General features: G+C 39.2%; 1 protein-coding gene across 4 annotated transcripts in view; it reads left to right on the forward strand.

The window, feature by feature from the left end:
* The first annotated feature begins 1,142 nt into the window (after window positions 1–1,142).
* The window catches only part of AFTPH (aftiphilin), a 58,179-nt gene continuing 35,021 nt past the window's right edge, over window positions 1,143–24,300 (forward strand). For all 4 annotated transcript variants that reach the window (XM_067565246.1, XM_067565247.1, XM_067565248.1 and 1 more), the window contains exons 1-2: window positions 1,143–1,314; window positions 18,903–20,806. In XM_067565246.1, coding sequence (XP_067421347.1) covers window positions 18,935–20,806 — 1,872 coding nt within the window. In that variant the 5' untranslated portion in view covers window positions 1,143–1,314; window positions 18,903–18,934. The remainder of the gene's footprint in view (window positions 1,315–18,902; window positions 20,807–24,300) is intronic.

Genomic DNA, 24,300 nt, shown 5'->3' on the forward strand with positions numbered 1-24,300 from the left:
TCCATACCATTCTTATTTTATATACTTTTATCTTATCCTGTCTCCTCTTCATCTCCTCTCTAAGATAAGCAATCTTCATCTTTTCAGACTGTGTTATAGGAGTCTTTTCGTGTCCCTACTCAATCTTGTTGGTGCCATCTCAGAATCCACTCCATTACAACATATAACTTTTTTTGCAGGTGACCACATAGATCTGGGGAGAGACACACACAGTACAAACTCTTCTCGCCCATAAAACATGTGGCCTTAAATTTCATGATAGCACAGCCCATTGCCACCAGGTGCTAATTTTCCTTCATTTTTAAATTCCTTGGAAGACCACACTGTCCTATACCATAGCCAAGGCTGGTACATGCCTAGAAAGATGGACCGAGAGGCTGAGCTTTGCTCTGTCTCTGCGTGAGCATCACCTGCTCTCTGCACCTCACGCCTGTCCCAGTTAGTTGCTGTGTTACTTACAGTATCAGCGCCTAGAGTCATGTGGTTACATGGGACTTTCCTTTTGTATTGAATGTTTTTAAAAAGATTCAATCTCTCATCCCAGTGGCTGGAGACCAAAGCCTGGAAACGGGACCTCAAAGGCTCAGCCGCCCAAAGGCAAATCAAAATAGTTGAGTTCAGCCCCGCCAGCGGCAGGCGCAGCCAGGCGCTCCCAGGTTGGGGAAGGAAGGACAGACAGACAGACAGACACACACTCACTCACTCACTCACCCCCCCCCCCCCCCCCCCGGCCGCGCCGGCCGCCGCGAGTCCAGTTCCCTGTCGTCACTGAGCCAGTTCCACGCTCAAGGAAAGGGCAAAGTACCCAATACCAGCATGGCCGCTCGGGCTTCCATGTCGCTTCACAAGCCTTGTCACAGGCAAAGGAACCTCCCCTCTGCCCTCATCTAAGATGGCTCCTACACCCTACTACAAGACCGGCTACGCCCGGCTCCAAGATGGCCGCTGAACGCGTATCTTTACAATAAGAAGACGAGCGATTTGCCCGGCTCCAAGATGGCCGCGGGACGTCACGCGCCTCAGTAGAGGCCGCTCCCTTACAGGCGGGGGCTTCCGAGCGTCTCCCGGAGCCAACCGCTGCCGGAAGTGGTGGTTAGTCGCGTTGCATGCTGGGAGAAAATGGACTACGTGGGCGGTGGGGGGAGGGGAGTAGGTTGGGCCGAGGCGGGCCCTATCGCTGCGGGCTTTGACATGGATTCCCCCTGATGGCGGCCGCCCCGGGAGGCCCCAGATAACCCCGGCCTCGTCCCTGCGCGGAGCCTTCCCCTGCCCGGCCATGCCAGGCCCAGCCGCCGGGGAGGGAAGAGCCCGGAGGTAAGAGACGGGGCCGGGGCGCTGCGCCGGGCTCGGGTGACAGGCAGCGGGGAGCGGAGGCGGTCCGGTCCGGTCCGGTCCGGGCTGAAAGGTGGCTCCCGGCCCTCCCCCGCCCCTGGGGAACGAGTCCCGCGGCCCTCTCCCGAGAACCGGCGTTGACTCAGGAGACACCCGCCACCGCTTCCCCACCGTGCAAGACCCCTCCCCACCCCCCCCACAGACTAGGGGCACAGCCACGGCTGTGAGCGCCAGCCTGCGGGGGGGGGGGGGTCTGAGACCGCAGGAGCCCCCCACCCCGCCGCTTCTCTGGCCCTGTGTCGTGTGTGGGTCGGGTTTCGCCGGGGCCGGGGCCAGGCTCTCATCCTCTGACCCAGCGGCTGGTGTATGTGTGAGTCTGAGCAGGGCCTGGGAGTACCTCTGGCTCCTCCACCGTTTCGTTTCTTTCCCCACCCCTGTGCCTGGCACTTCGTGGTGAAGAAGGAGAAGGTGGTTTGAAGGGCTGTTTTCATTTTAGATTTGTGCCCCTCCTCCCAGAAAAGGGGAGAGGGGAACCTTCTGAATGTCACTCTACTCCCACAGAGGAGTTAAGGCTGCAACACTTAGCTAGTATAGTGATAAATGCTGTACAAAATCTGAAGTGGAAACAGATCGCGTCCCTTGGTGTCTGTCCTTTAAATCAATAGATGGTCTTTATTAGAGGCAACTGTCACGTAGACAGCTGCTTTCTGTTTAGTTCTCACTGTACTGTACTGAATCCACACATCAACAAAACTCAGTTGTCTGTTGGAGTTGTCTCTCTAACTAAAGGTCAAACAGAAGTCTTCCATTTATCTTGGAAGATATTATAAAGTAGTTGCTTAAGATGGGGGTTTCCTTTTAGAAATGGGATTTTTAGCCCATGTTTTGCTGTATTTAATCCTATTAAGCGCTGTGGCTGGAGGATTGGGTTGAGTTGTGTATGATATGCTATTGGAAATTAAGTTGTGCTGTGTTGTTCACCACCCAAACTTTTCTTTTTGTCTTCTATGACAAGGAATGCCAGACATAATGTTTTAATAACATTCCATAAACAAATGTAAAAGTACTAAAAGTCATGTTATGCTGTTTTCAAGCAGAGGAACTCTGAAATGGGCCAAGAAACTGTGAAAATGCTAGAATGATTCTGCTTTTTATTAAATTTCAGTGTGTACCTGATTTCAGTATCATACGTGACTATCCAATGCACTAACAGTTGTTTTCGTATTAGAGATGGTCTCTAAAGAGTAAACACAGCAATGCTGAAGTTACTTCAAAGTGGTCAGTGAAGACAAGCTGTTGGCTGCTTGTTAATAGTGGTCCTGCCTGACTGTTTCACTCTTGTCGTTTCAATTTCATTTCAATGTACTGCAATATGCAGTTACTGTTACAGTGAACTTCTGCTCATAAGTGAAGTTGTGCTGTAGAAAAAAATCATTAAAAGAGGATCCCACTATATTGCTAAGTAAGTTATTTGTTTCCTCTGTGGTTTAAATAGAGAACTGCATTTCATTTGAGCTACTTTTTAGTTGTTGAGCTCATTATAAAGTGGTCTTATTGGGTGCTGATTTAAAAATGCTACTGTTCTGAGAGGTTTATCTTAATTATTTCCTTTTCATTTATTCAATAGCTGTACTATTATAAAATAGACTTTTGGAAAATCCATTAGCTTCCTTCAGCATAGGAAAAAATGCTGGGTTATATACTATGTGAGTGTGTGTATATGCACACACAAACTTGCATTTAGGATGCAGTGTTTTTTAAAGTCTTTTGTCTTAATTCCCTAGTATAACAACTTCTGTACCTGAAACCAGAGATATAACTTAAAGAATACAATATTAACTATTTCTGGGTGGGAAAGAGGGAAGTTACTTTGAGTACTAGTAGACCTCTTCCTCATGTGTGGTTGACAGTAAATAAAGTGCAGGTAAGAACTTAAAGCAAATTGAAACAACATTAACTTTCATCTGCAGAAAAACATTAAACTTAAGTAACTAAGCAAGGATACTCTAAACAATAAATGTAAATTTGATGTTTCTTTGGCAGATGAAGTTGATGTGAAATACACAAAGCACAATCAACATTTTCTTTATGTATATGCATGTTCTGTATATTGTCCTAACCACAGGATGCTATGCCTACATTTGTATGTGGTCTAGAAAAAAATAAGCTTTACTGACAATTGTTCCATTTTAAGCACTAATCCTGACTAAAACTTTTTGCTCTTGTTTTGTATTTATTTTAAATAAAATATCAAAGTAGGGGTTTTTTGTTTGAGCTGCAATAGAGACATTGCACTCACTGTCTTTTAGGGTCAAACCTATAGTTTGACTGTCTTTTAAAATATAATTTGGCTACACTTACATATTTATCAGACTTTCTAAAATCTTATATTTTTATGCTAACTAAAAAGCATATAGAGGCAGGGAAAAGATAAATATAATACCTGTTTGGGCACTCATAGATTTTGTATATACTAGCCATTTCTCCTCTTTGCTATCACTGTTCTGGCTCTGCTGGTGGGAATGCTAGTGCAGAAGGCTCTCACAATCACTGTCATTTTTACAACTGTATTGTCTAACCCTACTCAGCTCTGGATATTTAGTGGTTAAAAATACTGGCAATTGCTATTGCTTTGTGTTAGGTCCCTATCATTGCATAGTGATGATAATGGGGAAACTTTAGGGGAAAAAATCTAGTGCAGACTAGGGAATAATGGCTGCTAAAAGAGTCAAAAGAAGGAGTGGTGTTTTGACTTAAGTACGTGCAAGTGTTTGCAGGATCATGGCCTAAATATGTGTTAATTTGTGGTGTCTAATTTTCTGTAACCAACTGTTTCAGTTAGTAAACATTTTCATAAATTTACATTTACTTTAATCTCTCATAGAATAGATCTAAGTGTTCAGACTTCCTTTTTTAGGTTAAATTAAACAAACATACAACCTTACATTTCTGCTTGAATGTCAAAAACTGGTTTTTTGGCTTGGTAGATTAGTGTTACATTTTTAACATCTAAAATAGACAAGACTATTCATTTTCTATATTTTAAAGTACTTGCAAAAGACTTGTGCATTTCACAGATAGGTCTACCTAGCCTATCTTTCCTAAGTCTACTCACTTTTTATTACCCTATCCTTCATAAAATATACATAATGTCCTCTTAACAAATATACACTAATAGTTTACACAACTAGCAGGCAGGAAAAACAGTGTTAAAAAACTGATGTCAGCTCTGGCTGTCTTCACTATACTCCGCAGAAGAATTGTCTATAAAATATTAATTCCATGTCTTTTTGCAACAACTTACACCATGTCTTTATTTTACATTTTTTTCCATGTAGTGACACATCTAACAGTTTGTTTTTTATTGAGGTTTTTTTTCTTGAAGGCTTCACAATATTGTTTTCTAATTTTCTTATGGAAAGTGTCTTCAGGAGGAGAAATACCTTCTCAGATTTCCCACTGACATTAAAAAAAATCTTCAGTCTTCCCCTTTATGTTCAAACCAATCAGACTGCACTGTTCAACTGCTCCTGCAAATGAAAAGGTGCTTGAACAGTGTCTTGTTTTGAAGTGAACTACTTTGTTTATAGTAGAGTTTCTTCTGGAAATATTTTTTCTAAATTTAAAGGTTTGGGTTGGTGCTGCGGGGAACAGTTATGTATTGGCAAGGATATTTGCAAGGTGATTGAATAGGTCTCTTCCATTTCTATGATTCTAAAATCTATTAAACACATTATTCAAATTCTTTAAACCTAAAAATTCTTTTCTGAATGAACAGAAGGAAGGCAACTGACTCCATTCACATTAGGAAGCAGGTAGCTGGGGAAGGAAATGTGAAACCTAAAGTTCATGTTACCGTTAGAAGACAATGGAAAACAGAGTTTGTTGTTTCAAGTCCTGTATTTATGCAAGTATTATGGTATTCTTAATATACCAACTATAGATAACATCAACTGATAAATGATGAATGATGTAAGTCTACTCTTACTAAGCCAGTTTAGTACAGCTGATGATTTTTTTCTTATCCCTTGAAAACATTTTTTTGTATGTTCAAGGTAATGTTTATTTGCTTTAAACCTGATGAGCTGTAGCAAAATAAAGGAGAGGCTGCAGGGGCTCTTCTGCCTATTGCAGCAGTACTCCACATACCAAACTTTGTGTGAACCTTACAAATGAGAATTCACCTCTGGTCTGATGTCATCTGCTTCTTGTTTTATTGCATATTAAGCTTGAAGAATTTGTTATATGTAGTTCAGAGCATATCGTTCTGAAATAAATCTGTAAGAACAGTTGACCCTGAGTAATCTAGTTCTAATCCCATGTAATCCAACATCTAAAACAAATACTTTTTAAAAATAAATTTAATTTTTATTTTTAATAAAAACAATTTATATCTGAGTTCCATCATGAAAAATCTTTCTGATTGGTTGAAAACTGATCTAAAATGAAACTTCAGAAGCAGTTAATGCTAAAATTTGAGTCATCTTGTAATATTTACGTGTCTTATGGATTAATAGTTCACATTGTGTAACAGTACCATGTGTATTACTACAAATCTAGAGCTTAAATTGATTCACAGCAAATGCCTGTAGATAGCTATATGAATTAAAGAAATTCTCCCTCTCTGGTAGTGAAGTTTTACAAGATATAGTAACTGAAACTCAATTACTGATTATTAGGGTAAAGTATTACATCTGCTTATGTTGAGGGGATACTATCAATTGATTTGTGGGCCAAAAATTTACATTGTATATTTAAAAGTTTCCAAAATCTGCTACGTCTAGAAACATTCTCTTAATTTCAGTAAAATTATTTTCTTGTTTTAAAAAAATTCCTTAGCCTAAACATAATGCTAGTTCCTGAAAACAGCAAAGTAAAATTTTAGTCCTATTTGATTGCCCAAATTGAGTGAAATACAAAAAGTAAAACAGAAAAATTGTTTATTAACCATGAAACAGTTTAAAATCTAAGATATTATTAGTAACCCAGGAAATGACTTTTTGCATATTTTTCTAAACAACTGTGTCTCTTGAGTTTTGTTGTTTTTAATTTTCTTTTTACAACCTAGCACTTGCTAATGGAAGTCTTTGCAGCGTATTTTAGAGCTTACTGCAACCACAGATAATTGATGTAAAATGTTTATAAAGGGATTCAAAAGAAAATGGTATTGATTATTTAAAAATGTAGTGTACATTATGTTTTGTAAATATAAGCAGAGACGAGGACAGTACATATTTTTAGACAAAATGACCCTAGTGGAAGTAGAAAACAGCTATTCTTCTCAACTGTTCAGTGCGTTCAAGCACTAATGGTGTTCTGGAACTCCTGGTGCAGAAAATCTTACTGTTGTGACAGGGATAGAATAAAAAACATTGATTTATTTTTCAGAGCTGTCAGTGGTAAAAATCTTTTTGTAGATGTTTTTTTTTTTAAACTGGTAAATTATAATACTGGAAAGAAAATTAAGCTTAGTAATTAAATTTAGAAACAAATTTATTACAATTTGATCAATAACTCTCTTCCTATGGTGGTTTTTTGTCATAGGAGAGTTAGGAATCAAATGATGGTCTTTTCTATCACTCTAAAACAAATGGGTTTATATTCTTTATGTACTGCATCTCTAATTTTTTTGCCATTTTTTCTTTCATTGTTACCACATCACCAGTGCATTGCCTAATGTTCTGAAGTTATTCTTTAGATAAGTAGAAGTACATGCTCAAGTCCAGGGCTCTCCTCTCTATTCCTACTCTCAAATACATCACTTTGGCAATGTTTGCTTTGCTGTTGACCTAGGTGCAGTTGATATTGCATGACCTGAAATTAGTGCTGATCCAAGGCTTCCACCGTATCTTCAGGGTCATGGGGAAAAAATTAGGATTTAGCTTAATAGACTAGTAATGAGTACAGTTATGAGAGAGGAAGCTGTCTTTCCGTAGAAAACAACACTTTGCTGCACTGAGGATCCCAAATCTCATTCTTACTGAGGTGGTTTTTGTTCCTATTTAAAGACCTCTCCCCCCTCTGCAAAGCAGGAATAAATGCTATTGAGGAAGGGGAGAGAGCAGAAGTTAGTGACTGAATCTATTTTCCTGCCAATGCAGGTTTTTTCACCTAAAGCATTTAAATGTTTTGGTGATTGGTGCAATAGAAATCTCCAACAGAACATTTTCTGGACTTTTTTTTTTCCAATCTATTTTCAGCTGTCTCAAGTGATAGGCCTTCTTCACTTCCCCTGGGAGAATCAAATACATTACAACCAGATATGTTTTATTGTTGGAATGTCTTGCTAATCAGCTTCAATTTTTCATTTAACTTCTTCCAGGTCTTTTAAAAAAAGAACTAAATAAGTTCATGGAGGATAGGTCCATCAATGGCTATTAGCCAGATGGGCAAGGATTGCTGTTTGCCAGAACCTGGGAATGGGTGATGAAATGGATCACTTGATGATTACCTGTTCTGTTCATTCCCTCTGAAGCACCTGGCATTGGCCACTGTCAGAAGACAGGATACTGGGCTAGATGGATCATTGGTCTGACCCAGTATGGCCATTCTTATGTTCTTAATTATACTTTTTTACCATCTTAAATAGTTCTCTCCCTCCTTGATATTTACACCTTTAAATATTTCTCCCTTTAGTCATAGCTTAGACATCTTTAGTTCTTTTCTTTCCTCATTAGTCAATCCCTGGCCTCATAATTTTGTAGCTTTTCTACGAGCTCCCTCTGAAATTGGGTGCTCAGAACTGAGCACACTATTTTGAGTGCTGTCTCAAGATGCATAGAAAAGGAGGTGTACCCTTGCAGCCTTTGTGTACATCTCCCAAAATTACATTGGTCTTTTTTGCTGCATTATCACATTACAAACTACTAATACTTAACATTTCACATTGTCGAAGTATTACACGAACATTTTCTTCCCTCACATCAATAAGAATAGTGTTAATGTTATCCATTCTTTGCTACAGATGGCGGAAACTGAGATACCATGATGATAGCTGAAGGTGAAGGGCAAAACTTAGAGCATGCCTACACAGCAACTAGATAACTGCGGCTGGCCCATGCCAGCGGACTCAGGCTCACAGGGCTCTGGCTGTGGTTCTGTTTCATTGTCGTGTAGGCTTCTGGACTTGGGGCTGGAGCCTGAGCTCTGGGATCCTCCCACCTCATCAGGTCCTAGAGGCTGGCCTCAAGCCCAGAAGTCTACATAGCAATGAAACAGCCCCGCAGCCTGAGCTCCGTGAGCCCCTGATATCTCAGTTTCCACCATCTGCAGCAAAGAAGGGATAACATTAACACTATCCTTACTGATGTGTGGGAAGAAAATGTTAGTGTAATAGTTCGACAATGTGAAATGTTAAGTATTAGTAGTTTGTAATGTGATACCCTTAGAGGGAGATCTATGGGAGTTGTAGTTGATGTAACTTATGCTTTGTTTTCCAGGCTGCCCAGTATGCAAACTGCACCCACCTGCCTCCTACACGTTGCCTATGAATTTGGCCCACAGTTTAAATATAAAGGAGGCTTAATTGGTGTAACTTGCAAACTAAGGAACGAGATGTAACTAAGAGAACTGTGTGTGAATGTGTAAATTTAAAACAAGGGGTGGCCTATTTTACTTTACACCTTCTTAGTTTCCAAGGAGTTGGTGGAACATATACATTACACAAACTCCCACTCCTTTATACTCACACAGTGTTAAGTGCTTCTAGAATGGTTGGAGGGATCTGAGAATGTCTTATACCATCTTAAAAATCATGTTTGAATTTGGGTCTTAGAAGTTAAGTGGCTTATCTGAGAGAGACAGAGAGTCACTGGCAGAACTGAGTTTGGAAATGGTACTTCCCAAACCTATGCTTAATCCACTGGGCCACTCAAACCTGTCAAATATCACTGGCCTCTTTCAGCATTACTGCATTCCAGTTTTCACTTTCCCATTGCATATTTGTATTTCAGATTTACTTTCCTGAGATGTATTTGCTTTCATATTTTTATATTAAAAACTGATGAAACTAAGAGCTGGTATAACACAACTCACCTTGATCAATATTAAATATTCAGCTTTATTGCATTTGTTTACCTCTAAAATAAAAACAAATGTTCATTTGCATGGTGGTGTCAGTTAATCCTTTTAACAGCAGTGAGTTTGTCAGTGGTTTCAGTGCCCAATTTACTCTCATACTGTGCATCAAGATACCTTTATAATTGATAGACATTGAAATCTAAAGTTACAAGTTGAAAACTTGAAGCCAGTTTGCAACAAGTCATGTAACAAGAAATTAAACTTGGCATTTAGTGGCAAATTTAAGCCATTGTTTTAAACAATAATAAATCTTTTCTTCTCCAAATATGTATTCTTGCACTTTCTGCAGAAATAGTGAAGACCGTGTTTCTGTATAACTAAGTATATATATCAGTATAAAAGAAGTAAAACATTGTAGGCTATTCTGAATATGGCCAAACCAATTTTATTTGTAAAATATAGCTTAGACGTGTGGTCAGCTCTGGGAGAAGCTATGTAACTTGTATCATGAAACACTAATATTGACTGATCAAAAGGAGCTTTATGTAATTCAAATGGAAACGCAGTCCTCTTTTAACACACAAGCCATTATGGGGGAATCTGAAGTGGTTGAGAAGAAAGAACTAAGACTCCTCAAGGTACAAACAATCTGGTCCTCTGAGTTATGGCTACACTACAGAAATTATAGCGGCACCTCTGCGTGACCACTGTAGCACTCTTAGTGCAGACACTCTTAGCGCCCTCGATGTAATTACCCTAGCTCCCTTGAGCAGCGGTAGCTATGTCAGTGGGAGAAGCTTTCCTGCCAACATAGCGCTGTTCACACTGACGCTTAAGTCACTGTAACTTGGCATTTACCGGGCTGGCTTATTCACATCCCTGAGCGACATAATTTATACCGGCATAAGCTGTAGTGTGTACATAGCCATTAGTAAGGGGAAGTCAGTTACCTCTTTGTATTGGAGATTAAGAAATAAGACCTGAAACAACAATGTAGCATATGCATGACACATGTAATATAACCACTGTTTTTTCTAATCATACAGATATGGAAAGGTCACTAATGGTGGTTCAATGTTTTTCTTCAGTATATCTCTGAATAGGCACTGGAAGTTAAAATTCGCATTCTGTGGGGGGATAGGATTGTGACACTTCAACCCGGTTCACTTACAGTAGCAATGTTGGGCATGATCTTTCAATTTTTATGACTTTGAATACAAAAAGAGATTTGGAGCTGCTCAGGAGGAGGAGAACTATTGTTGAAGATACATTTTGTACTGAAAATAAACTGATCTCTCTGGTATATCTTAGTGTCATTCTAAAAGTGAGTTTGTGAAAGTGTCCAGGCAAACAATGTAGAGGTGAACAGTCAAGGACACATTCCATTACCTCACATTTAAAACAAAAACCAAAAAACAGCTCTACTGCCAGAAATCCAAGTTAGTACAGTCTTCAACCCGTGGAAAAAACTGTCCCTTTCGTCCTCTCTCACGTTGGCACTTTCTACAAAGAAGAATCCATCATCCTTATTTTAAACAAATTGCTGATAAAAGTCTGTTCATAAATTCATGTTTCCAGAATGTTCAAATGATTGGATCTTGAAAAAAGCTCTTCTAAACTTTATAATTAATCCTTTTATTTCAGAGCCATCTACAGGGCTCCAATTGAGTGGGCCCAAGCCTTACCCAAAAATAAATGAAATACCGGTTTTGCCAGATTGTATAGGTCTAAAGTGTGATTAAGAAGATGTTTAAACTGAAACTAGAGTTCTCCATCACAAAAGATAAACCCACAATTCTAGCTCTTAGACTTCATTTGAGATGTCAGACAAAAACAGGGATTAACAACTAAAGACATTAATGAGGAAAGCTGTCATGATGAAAAGCCACAGATTTTATAGAATGTTAGCATCTGAGTGAATGATGGGATTCACTTCAATAGTTTATGGCTTAGGAGGGGAAAGCTCTCTTGCTGTAAATCTTTTTTTTTTTTTTTTTTTTTTATAAATATTCTGAATTTTTTAGAAAGAAAATTAGCCTATGGGCAGAAAATTCTAGTGGTTGTTCCCATTTCATAGGGAGAGAAGACAGTATGGCCTTCTCTTAAATTGAAAAGTGTAATCAGATTCCATTTTTGCCATTTAAATTAGCCATCCATTGGAAAAAAGACACTGAATTTTTCCACTAAAAGCATTTTTCCATTGAATTTTTAATTTAATATCCTTTTGTCTTCAGGTTCTTGAAAACTGATTTATCCTTTTACATACTGTGATGCACATCTCTTATGCCCATGTGAATTAGTGTATACATACTATATATATATATATGGAACTCCTCTTAGGGTTACCATATTTCAGGTTCCCAAAAAGAGAACACTGGGAGGGGGAGGGTGGTACTTGTGGTGGGGGTACTCACTAAAGGTGGGAAGCTGTGTTGCTCCCTGTCACAGTGGCAGGTGGCTGACACAAGTCTAGGACACAGTGCCAGCCTTCAGCACCTCCCTGCAAGACCCCCTCCTCAGGGCTGGTGCCAGGGGCTGGGAGGGCCAGATCCAGCAACCGTGGCAGGGGAATGGATCAAGCAGCTGCTGATGCAGATGAGGGACCAGTCTGGAAGTGGACTAATTGGGGCTGTTTCTGAGCTGCAGTGTCTGCTCTGAAAAAATTCTGGACATTGCCTGTTTGAAAAATCTGCCAGGACGGAGGCTCAAAAAAGAGGCAATGTTCAGGAAAAAACTAAACAGTTGGTTTATGTTATTCCATTTCAGTGGTTGGCGAAGTGATCCCTGTTTTGTTTTTAAAATGCTTTGAGATAAAAAAGCACTATGATATACACATGTAAAATCATCTTTGGTAGGGACATCATATAGCAGTAAGAACTATGTTTCTTTGGAATTCATTGGGTTCTTGCTGTTTATTTCTCACCTGAAATCCTAATCGTTGGTGTTTTACATCACAATTGTTAGCTGTGGAGATGAATGTGATTTTTAAAAGGATTGACTTTCTGTGATGAATAAGCAGCAGGAACAGTGAATCTGATTTCATGCAAATCCTTAAGTTTAAAAAAGGCAAATTCTGCACATGTGGTGGTAGTGCAAAGTAGACAAAGGCAGAATGTTTTCTAAACAGAAAGCTTTCAAGTTTAAGCAAGGCTTCTGCTCTAATTATTTGAGGATTTATTTTGATGCACCTTTCTATTAACAACGAACATTTGAAATAGGAGTACAGAGGTTTTATGCTTTCACTACTGACAGTGTAGCTGTCTTGAACTCAAATCTCGTTTAGTCAATGTCTTGTGGAATCTCTGAACTAGTTAGTCAATGTGGTGACATTTTAAAAAGTTTACAGAAAAAATGCTAGCAAGAGATATCCATATCTTGCATAAACTAGATGAATTCTCTAATTACCCTTCTCCCCCAGTCATTTATTTTCCCTACCTTTGTTCATATCCATGTACCCCTGATGATGCAGATGGAACCCATTTCTCAGTCCTTCGGTGCTTCTTTGCCAACCAGATGGATCATTGAATTGTATAAGGCTGAGCTGGGCTCAGTTTCACAGCAGGGAACCTACCAGCAGTGAAATTGACATTTTTGTTAGTTTCACAGTGGTAGCTGTGAGCTGGGGCTGTAGAAGAGAGAGTAGCAGCCATAAACTGATAAGAATGACAGCCACTAGCTGAAGTACATAAGGCAGTGTCTACACAGACACTGTGTCGCCCTAGCTACACTAAGGTAAGTGCTATGCCTCTCATGGAGGTGGAGTTATGTTGGTGTAGCAGGCCACTTACTTTGGAGGAAGCAGCATTCTAGTGTAGACCATGACATGATTAGGGCTATGTCTACACTGCAGCACTAATTCAAATTATCTTAATTCGAATTACAGAAAGCGATTTATAGAAATCGCTGCAAACTGTCCACACTACAGTGTTTGTGCTGGTTTCTTGCATCCACACTGGCCAGCCTTAATTCGAATTAGAAAGCAGTGCAATGTGGGTAGCTATTGCACAGTGCAGCTAGCCACAGTGGCTGTTTGGAATACTGTCTTCGTCCCAATATGCAATGCTTCTTCCCCTGCCCTCCCCCTTCTCTCCCCCCCCCCCCCCCGGTCGCCCCAAACAAACAGGAAAAGGTTTTTCACGCTGTTTTTTTCAGTCCCCCACAATCACCATTGCTGCAGAGACATGGTGACAGCTGAATTGTGCACTGTGATTCTGATCCTGACAAATACAATGCCGCTTATCCTGGATTACTTTAGAAATGTAGGAAGAAGGACTCAATGAAACAGTGTTTCAACAAGTAGCATTCAGAATAAAGTGTTCCCAATGTTACATTGTATCTAGCTAATGATTTAATTTAAATATGTAGCCAATGAAACAAAGTGGTCCATGAAACAATGTATCTAGGAGATGTCCTCTCTGCCTGTATTACAAGCCCCTACAGAGATCATCTGTGGGTGGTTTGATGTGGGTTTTGGGGAAAGCAAGGCTTGGATTTTAAAAAGTTTGAGCAGGCACTCGCAGCTTGCTGTGGGTGGGGGGGGGAAGCAAGGCTTGGATTTAAAACACTTTGACCAGGCACTTGTGGCTTGCGCTGTGCCGGGGTGGGGGAAAGCAAGGCTTGGATTTGGGAGAGGGTACTGAAATGGGGCATCATGGGATACAGTCCGGAGGCCAATTAATTCGAATTAAGTCCCTCTGTGTCCATACTCTCACTACTGCGAATTAACTGATGCACTTCAGGCGCTACTCCACTTGCAGAGGTGGTTTTATTGCTGCGAATTTAAAGGCTCCTTAATTCGCATTAACAACGCGCTAGTGTAGATGTGGGAGTAATTAATGCGAATTAGGGGACTTTAATTCGCAGTAAGCCACCACTGTAGACCAGGCCTAGGTCAGCATAAATTGTTTAATGTGGTCTTAACTCTGTAGTGTAGACCAAGCCTTTGTAAGTGGCAGAAGTAAGTGACCTGCTACACCAACATAATGACTACCAGCTGTGAAATTGACATTTTTGTCCCTTTCATGGCACTGTCTGCTGCCCTGGGCAGGTGGCAGCCCTGAAGTTGAAAAGAGTGTCAATTTCATAGCTGGTAGGCTTCCTGCTGTGAAATTGAATGTGCTGGGCTCACAGCTGGGGCTGTCATGCCAGGGTGGATTGGGGGCACCAGCTGTGAGCCCTGCGCAGCTGTCAGTGCCCCGCAATGCCCCTCTTCAGTTGGTGCAAGTGCTCCTTTTGAAGACGAGCACTGGCAGAAGGAGGATAGTGTGGACATCAACAGCGACAGAATTACAGTAGTGGCTGTAGGTCAACCTAAGTTAAGTCGACCTAATTTTGTAGTGTAGACAAGCCTTTTGTCCCTGAGGTCAGGAGGGGGAAGCATCCTATGGGTTTCCCTTCAGACAGTAGTTCAATGCTTCTTTAACTAATCAGAGGAGGTCATATTGATTGAGGCTGTAACCCTCCCCCAGCCATCCTCTATGCTGCACATGCATCTTCTGCAGACTCTAGCTTCCAGTTTCTACCTATTTAAAGAGGAAAGTTTGGAAAAATATAACTTGGGTTTCCCACAGCATATCCCATATTGGGGTCAGATAAATCAAATCCTTACTGTGGATTTTCCTACAAAATATCATAAACCTCAGCACTTCACCTATCTTCTATGCTGTAGTAGTTTTATTCTTGTTTTGCTAGTTGTGATAAGAATGTATGAAAGGCACAGTAGTACTTATACACTTAGCTCTTTTCTAGTTACAGATGTTCTACTTTGATGGACTGACTTTGTATTGTACTGTCAAGGGATTTAGCTGCTAACTGAAAATTCAGATATGATGAAACTGTCAGAATTGTCATAGGATGTTTCATTAAAACTTGTTTCAGTGACTTTCAAAATATGATTTTTCTTGACCTGATGATTTTCTTTTTAGAAACAATTTTAGAACAATCTGATTATCCAGAATGGCTTCAAAGTGGAGAAATAAGTAGTAATCTAGCTTTTAAAAAACATTTGCTTACTGTTTTGAAAGTTTAAAGATTTCTTGGCTCTCGTGGGAGTAGGGAACTTCAATGTCAAGATAACCGAAAGCTAGAATGTCAACACAATTTATGCCAATTTATATTACAATACCTGATTTAAAAAAAAAAATGTTCTGCAGAACTGTTGGGGTATTTTTTAAAAGTTTAACAAATATTTTAAAGTATTTTTTTACTTCAGTAAATCCTTTGATTCTTGAAACTGATGTAAATATTCTTCTCCATTGCTTAGTTTTGCAATTTTGGTATATCATTTTGTGTGGTTTTTAAAGAAAGCATGGCATTACACATCTCTTTGGATGGCTTGGGCAGAGGGGAGAGGAGAACATGCAGTATACATGGGAAGCATTGGGATTAGTTTGATGCTGCTCCAGTAAGTTTTGTTACAAAATTAAACTCTGCAATAATGTGATAGAAAATTACTGTTCAGGTTTGCAGTATTGTGTCACGGTTTCAGGGTAATGGCACCTATATTTTCCCCTTCAGGGTCCCTCAAGGGCGCCCACCTAAAGGTTTCTGACTCCAAGCCATCACCTCTCCTGGCTGGAGGCCTACATCTCATTCCCTTTTAACTGAGGGTTTTAAGGTGGCACAGCTCCCTGATGTACACTGCAGTATCCCCAGCAAGCCAGTCTCCTTAAAAGGCTAATGCTTGTGCATTGCTTTCTCTCTGAGGGCTATGACTAGCATGTTGCCAGCAATTGCAAGTTACCACATGTTTATTCTTAGGATAAAACATTACAGAGAAAGCATATTATTTAAAAAAAAAAAAAAAAGCCACACAAACCAAAACCCTACACACATGCTCAAAAGTTCATGAGAGATCACCCCCAGCTCCAACATAAGGTTCTGGTAGGCCTCAGTCCTTCAAACCGCACAGTTGGGTTTTCCTGTGGTTACAAGTTGACATCAATCTTAAGATCAGGAACCAGAACCAAGGCTGGGCAGATCTGCCATTTGTTTATATAGTTTGTGCCTTTAGTCTTCAGTCTCCAGAAACAGTTGATTGCCCTGTCTTCATGATCTGGCTTCTAAAGGCTGGTTTGGTTTTTGGGTTTTTTTGCATAACCAAAGCTGTGGCATTACCCATTCCCCAGAAATCCATTTAACACATATTGGCCCAAAAGTCCATTCTTGTCTGACACATTTCAATGTAGCCATTTGAACTCTTTACACTTCTTAGGGTTTCACATCTGTTGCATGTTGTTCTTCAAATATTGGATCTCGGCCAAAGAGCTATGTTTGTATTTTTCCCAAGGAGCATATTGGGTTCTTGGAGCCCTCTCTCCTCTCATGTCCTTTCCAGCCATCTCATTCACCCTCTTCAAGGTCCATTTCTTTTGGACTGATGAGGGCTGGTTGTGGCTCTTCCTAGAAAAGCCAGTGCTGCTTCTGAACCAGTGGTGTGGGTCAGTTTCTTTCCTCCAGAAGCTGTTTCCTGCTTTACAGCCCTTCCTGTCTGCAAAAGAGAATGATCAACCTTGCATCAGCTTGGATTCCCAAATCAGTTTAGTTGCATTTGGTAAACCTAACCCCTTTATAATTTATGCATGGTTTAGTCCACTGGTATTCAACCTTAGATTCACAAACCCAACTGTATTTGCAAGGGCAGTGGCAGTCAGGTTAGAATCAAACATAACTAATTCCCACTTTTTTAAAAAAAGGCAAATTAAAAAGAAAAGCCCAATATTTTGGCAGGCTGAAGCAAGGATGAATCAGGATGGGGGAATGATACTGCTGCCATTCTCCACTGCTGCTCCTTTCTTTACCCCAATCCCCAACACCACCACTACACACGCTTCCTGCATCTCACTAAGCTCCAAGGATGGTGCTGCTTACAGATAAGTAGGATTCACAGAGTCCAGGTACAGCTCAATGTTCAGCTAGCTCCCCTCCAGCTTTTAGTAGTGCCTTTCCTCAGATGAACATAATTAATATGATTTGAGATCAGCAGGGTTAGCACCTACTATACAATATCTCTATTCACAAAGCAGCACCAATACCCCCACAAACACACATCCATTAGCAAGATCTTTCATATTATGACTATTTTTACTGTAGATTTAAGATTTATAAAACATAATTGTCATCTGGGTGCACTTACTATTTAATCATCAGTTACTTTTTTTTATAACCACAGACAAATTTGGGGATTGGAGACACAAGATGTAACAGTTGGTCCTGTGGTTGCAAAGCGAGAAATGTTAAGAAGCTCAGATTTAGTGGATTGAGCACAGGTCTGGTGTAACCAGGGATTCCTGTGATCTCACTCTGTCACATAAACTGAGCAACTGAAGCAAACTGAAGCATTGTTTAGGTTAGGCATAGTCCAAAGAGAACTTTAACAAAGTGGTAGGGTTACATGGTTGTCGTTCTTCATCCAACTCAATGCTGATCCAGTGCCCTTTCATGGTGGCATCTTTCAGATAGGAGTTAAAGCTGAGATCCCAATCATTATGTGATTAATAGATTCCATGATACTTTTCACTAGAGTAGGGATATTTAGCAGCTATATCTTGGCCAAATTACATCTTCAGTATTTTTGTTTCTATGTAAATTTACCCACCGTGTTGTTAGTATTCATATGGTTTTACTCTTCAGTTTTACTGCATAGACTATTACAGGCAAAACTTCACCAAATGTCTGAATCTCCTTTTTTTTTAAATTGACTTCTGTATCATATCTGTAACTCAAAGCCTGCGTTTCAGGAGAAGGAACTCCAGGCTGTCTTTCACTATCCAGTCAGCTCCTCTCCCTCTTTCCCCTACCATTCCAAAGCTAGGGTCCTGTGGTACTACCTTTGTGAGGTGAGTGCCATGCAAAGGGGGAGAAATCCCCACTTTTTTGATGCATAACGTATAAAATGGCTGAATATTGTCCCATAATCCACTATACACCCAAAAGATTGTGGTGTGTGATGGATCAAGGGTGTTTTTTTTTTTTTTTTTTGCACATCTTGTGAGTCACAGCCAAGAGAAGTGAAGAACCACTGGAGCCCATTTTGACCACCTCTCTGGGGAGTTCCTTAGTTTGTCAAGACATGTTTCATGTCTTTGGGATTCTTTTTGGTGTGGAATCTTGATGCAGTTAACAACAAGTCTTAACTTTGTGGTGATTTTTGTGATATATTAAAAACCCACCCCAAAACTGAAGAACTAGAACATTTAACTCATGCTGTTTTTTTCCCTCTTTATAAAGTCCTATGGAGTCATCAAAAATCTACATTTTGGCCATTCTTCCTGGTAATTGGTTTGTCAAAGGTACATAAAACACTTCCTCTCTCAAGCAGTGAGATAAATGTGGTGCAATCTGTAAGACATTTTGCACATACTTTATCTGATGGCAAAATACAACTTTCCCTTTAATAATGTTGCCCATGTGCTGTTTAGATCAGAATAAAACATTATACACAAATTAACAATCTAACATTTTTACAGTTTAGGTTCTCCTTAAACTGCATAATAACTTTCAATATTTTATATTATGTCAGAAAAGTAATAATGTCCTTTTTTCCTCTTTAGGTATAAATTAACCTTCTAAAAGGAATTAAACAATGGAACCAGACATAATTCGGATGTACTCTTCTTCCCCTCCACCACTAGACAATGGTGCTGATGACAACGATGATGAATTTGGGGAATTTGGTGGATTCTCTGATGTTGCCACTTCTGGCGTAGGTTTTGCTGATTTTGATACACCAGACTACAGTAATTCAAAGGAAGAATTTATACCCACAAAATATTTTATGCCAATTCATAATTACTCTGACAATGTAGATAATCTTGCAACCTTTACCTCTGTTAAAAATGGTAAAGATAAAGACTGCACTGCAGAACTTCCTAAATCTGCTAAAGAACGCTCTGATATATCAACTAATACCAGCAAAGAAAAATGTAAGTCTGGAATGTCAGATACTTCCTTTGATATAAGTCTGGAAGATGTAAAGAGAATAGGGGCACAAAAAGAGAACATTGGGAAAACAGAGGGTTTCTCCTCTGAAGGTATTAGAACTGATATGAAAGTTACAGGTCAGGACCAGCAAATAGATATTTGTAATGGTGAGAAACTCCCATGTCTAGAAATTCTAACAAATGGGTTTGCAGCATTGGACACTGTAAATCCTCAGGGAACAGAAGATCTGGACAGCGTCAGTGACTCAAAGAGACTAAAAACTACTAGCATTCATAGCACCGAGTTAAGTGTAGACTCCATGCCTAGCCGAGCTGAGGATTTTGCAGATTTTGCTGCATTCTCAAACAAAGAAACAATCCATTTAGAAGAAACAGGACATAAAATATGCAAAATTTTTAATGAAAGAGAAGTACTGATTTTACATGAAAACAATATAATAAATAGAGTGGCTGAACAATGTTCTATGAAGGAAGTGTCTTCAGATAGAAGCTGTGAATGTGAAGGAGAGACTTGCACTGAAGATGAGCAGGCTTGCATTTCCGAAACCTGTTTAGTAGATAATGAAGTCAGTAGTAATTGTGAGCAAGACCCTACAGCACTGGAACGTAACGACTTCATCATTTGTAGCACACCTCAAACAACTGAGTGTTCAATAGGCACCACTGAAAATGCAGAAAACACTGAAAGGCAAAAATATTGTAACATTGGGAATGGCAAAGAACTTGATTTTTCTGGGGTTTCTGATTCTTCAGAAACAGAAAGTATCAATTTTACTAAAATTCAAAACCCCACCAATCCTCCAGAAGAAAATGATTTGTGTAATTCTGAAGATGTAAAGAATGGTGAAAGTAGTGTTGAATTTCTGTCTTGTAGTGACACAAATGAAGATGATTTTGGTGACTTTGGCACAGTCAGTGGTGCATCTCCTGCTTTTATTAGCGATACTCAAGAATCAGTGCATTATTTAAGTTCAGAAGAATCTTCTGAACAGTCTGCACACTTCAGTGAACCAAGTGGTGAATTTGGTGATTTTAGGGATACATATATTGTGTTAACTGATGACAAACAAAAGTTAGATCAGCCTGAACTAAATCAAATTTTAGACTATAGAGCTACCGATACACTTTCTGGCTTGGAAGTCCCACCTCTTCCTGAGTTGGAAAATGGAGATAATAGTGAATTTGGAGAATTTGATTCAGTGCCAAAACCTCAAGATGAGTGCAGTGCTTTTCAGGACTCTGATGACTTCGCAGACTTTAGTTCAGCTGGTTGTAACCAAGCTGCAGAATGGAATGCTTTTGAAGATGAACAAAAAGAAAGCTGTTCTTGGGCTGCTTTTGGAGATGAACAAGCTGCTGAATCTCATTATAGAAAAGAAACATGGCAGTCACATAGGACAAATGCATCTCTTAGTATTGACAGTCTGGTGACCCACAAGACTGACAGTGTTGCTTTGGCATCTTTCCATGGAACTGCCAGTAGGCAATCTCAAGAATCAGCACCTTCAATTCAGGTAACTTGCTATATTTTGTCCCTTTTGGGGATTTTTTAAATTGCTTTATAAGGCTTGATTCATTCAAAAGTGTGCTTTTTTTTTTTTTTTTTTTTTTTTTTAAATAATCCATTGTGCATGCAATTCTTTCCCAGTACACATTTTTGCATATGTGTAAACAGTAGCTTTTGTTATTTCACAAAGAATACTTGTTTATGAGAATTTTTGTTAGATTCTTGGAAAATGTATTCATTTCACAGATGTATTCCTCTGAAAGATGTAGAACTTCTTTGAATTTTCCATTATGAGATGCCCTTACAGACTTGCCAATATGTCATCTTTCAGCTGTTTCATAGATTTCCTTACTATTTTGGGGTATAGAAACAGCTTCAGTGGCTTTCATTATAATTTGATGCACAGAAAATGTTGTATTTTCATAATACAATGATGTTCTTTTTAAATCGGTACTTTAAAAAAGTATGTATATTGTTTTAAAGTGAGTAATTGAAAGCTGATAGACTACATTTCTTGAAATGTAGTCTAAGATAAGTGACTGATAAACTGATCACCAATATTAATCTTTTAAAAATTTGATAAAAATGTAAAATGCTTTAAGACTTTTATTTCTGTTAGTTCCTGTTCATGCTGTCCACTCTGACTTCCTAGTCATGAGCAGTCAGCCTGTTGCAAAATTGTTCCTGGCCTAATAGTACAATACGCCCTATGAAGTTGTTTCCCCAATGCTTTAAATCTTAAAGTCACACTAATTAGAAAATTCAAAAGTCAATTGTTATGAAAACTCCTATGTAAGATACTGCCGTAATGTTTAACACACCCTTCCCAAATTAAAGCTATTAATATTAAAGAGTGATTTTTTTTTTTATCATTGCTATACCTAAGCAAGAATTTGGGGATAGATGACTGTTCAAAAGACACTGGTAAAATTCACTGCATTTTTGCCTAATTGTGAAACTAAATACTAATTTCTAACTTGCTGACTGGGCTTTTTCATCAGTCATCTGATTCTCTTACATCAGGTTAGATGTTTGACTGTGGTTGTATGTTCTTGACTTAAGAACAACTGTACTGAGTTTAAAACTCCTTTAGCTGAGCACATACTATGTAGTTGTAGCTTTGTCGGTCCCAGGATATTAGAGAGCCAAGGTGGGTGATGTAATATCTTTTATTGGACCAACTTCTGTCAGTGAAAGAGAGACTTTTGAGACACACACAGTTCTTCAGGTCTGGGAAAAGTACTCCAAGCATCACAGCTAAATGCAAAGTGGAGCAGATTGCTTTTGCTAAAGAATTTGTTTCACCTTATATTTAGCTTCACAGCTAAATATTCCTTTATTTAATTTATAGCTATCTGCTTTTGTGTGCTCACTTATTCAACACAATTACTGTTTAAATGCAGAAATTATACCTGTATAGTGGCATGGTGGACATCGTTTCATGAAGGGGAAAACTGAGTTATTTACCAGTATCTGGAGTTCTCCAAACATCAACTCCACAGATCATCCTTCATTCCTGTTTCTCTCTGGAATCTATGTATTCTGGACACAGAACAGACAGCAAGGTTGCTATGTCTTCTATATGTAGTCTTAGAGCCATGAGGTGCATGAATCAAGGGATTTAGCACTATGCTATGATCTATGCTAACTACTTTAATGATTCTCGGGTCAATTTTGATGTTGGCTTAACTACAAGAGCTGGCTGTAATGGCTACTGTATATTGAGAGGAATTCAGGTATTAATAAGTTACCCACTTTTGCCTGTAAAATATGAATTATATATTGGGGGGGTGGGTTAATTTCATATAGTTGGTACTAAACTAGTGCAATGCTTATGTAAACATAACAAGATCACAAAGGCACAACCAGGGGGTTTTAAGGGCAAAATGAAACTCTTGGCTCTGAACATATTCGGTTCCGTCAGAAATTTAATTTTTGTAGTATTAAACAGATCAACTATGTCAAATACTTAAACGTTATTTAATTATTTCTGGAATTTGTAATTAGGGTAGTCTCTCTTTAAAATAAATTGTCCCAGGTTGCAGTTTTTGAAGGAGACCTTCCATGCTTCTTGTTGCAAGTAGACTCTGATGTTGCATAACTTCATCTGTTCATTGCTGAAAACAAATATTTTGACATCCTATTTACTGGAACATTAAAATAGTTTTCCCCCTTCCCTAAAACCAAAGGCTGATGGGCAAACATTACATATGCTGTTTAATATCAAAAACTTTCAAAGTGTCCAGTAACTTCTCATTTCAACTGTAAAGATCCAATAACAGTTATTGCAATATAAGTGTCAGGCCTGCTTTAAGTATAAGGTCTTATTCTAATCATTGTATAGGGTTAAACGTGATACTGCACATAGACTTCTTGGGACAGAGACTGTCATCTTTCATGTTATAGGCATGGAGCATGTTGACAGTGCTTAACAGTTAATCTAATTCACTGATTGCTGCACAACAAAACCAGTAAATCATCTGTTCATCCCTGAGTGTTGAGATGTATGGTGCAGGCTATTTTCTATTTCTTTTTAAATCATACAGAAAAATCCATTACCACGAACAACCTTTTAGATATTTAAGAGCAATCCTCCCACTTCCCAACACCTTTTTAAAAACTGTGAAAATAGTACTAATAGTTTGGTAGGCTTCTATAGACATCTAAGTAGACAAGACCAGGTCTGAGCCTGTAGATGGATAATTCCACTGACTTCAATAAAGCTACTCAGATGAGTAATGGCTCTCAGAATCAGGCACTATAGAGAAAACAGAAAAACAAAGGATGAGGGATGGAATGCAATTTATTATAGGCAGAGCTGGCAGCAACACCTATAATTAAAGTTGGCTAACACTTTCTGCTACAAGTCCATGTAGTCAGTTGCTTGTAATTTGCCAAACTTGAAACGTGGGTAAAGGATAAGAGGAGATGAAAGAGGAATAGAAAGGGACAGACTGGGTGTTGGCGGAGGGACAGGGGCAGAAAGATCTGTATCCACTAAAGTACGCTTCTCCCCAGACCTTCAATAGCATCCAGGATTCTAAAGTCAACACCTCTCTGCTGTCTAAAAATTATTTGTGAAACCCACTTGTAAAGTGTTTCATTTCCCGCCAATGACTGATCCACACAGAGAAGAACAGCTTACTACTGCTACCTTTTCCTCCATTAGCTCAAGCGTGAGAGGTCTGTGCTGTGGATCTAAAAGTTCCAACCCCACTGATATCCCATCGGCAGGTCACTATGGTTTCACTGCATGGAATTCCTGTGTTATAGTTTGCTTTTTAAAAATATAGGAAACTACATAAAAAAGATCTTAAGGATATAAAGCCAAGCACTTAAAACTAGGCAATGTCAGAATGCAGGTTGCCTGTGCAACATTAATACTGTCTCCTTGTGCATATATAATGCTCCTTCCCCACCTCCTACCCCTACACAGGACTCTTGCCTCATGCAGTGCACAGGATTGGCAGTGCTTGTGGAATGAATTAGGGTTGTGTCATG

Source organism: Emydura macquarii, unplaced genomic scaffold (genome assembly GCF_026122565.2).
Source record: "Emydura macquarii macquarii isolate MOO-44397 ecotype Brisbane River unplaced genomic scaffold, CSIRO-AGI_Emac_v2 contig_2676, whole genome shotgun sequence".
Classification (NCBI taxonomy): domain Eukaryota; kingdom Metazoa; phylum Chordata; order Testudines; family Chelidae; genus Emydura; species Emydura macquarii.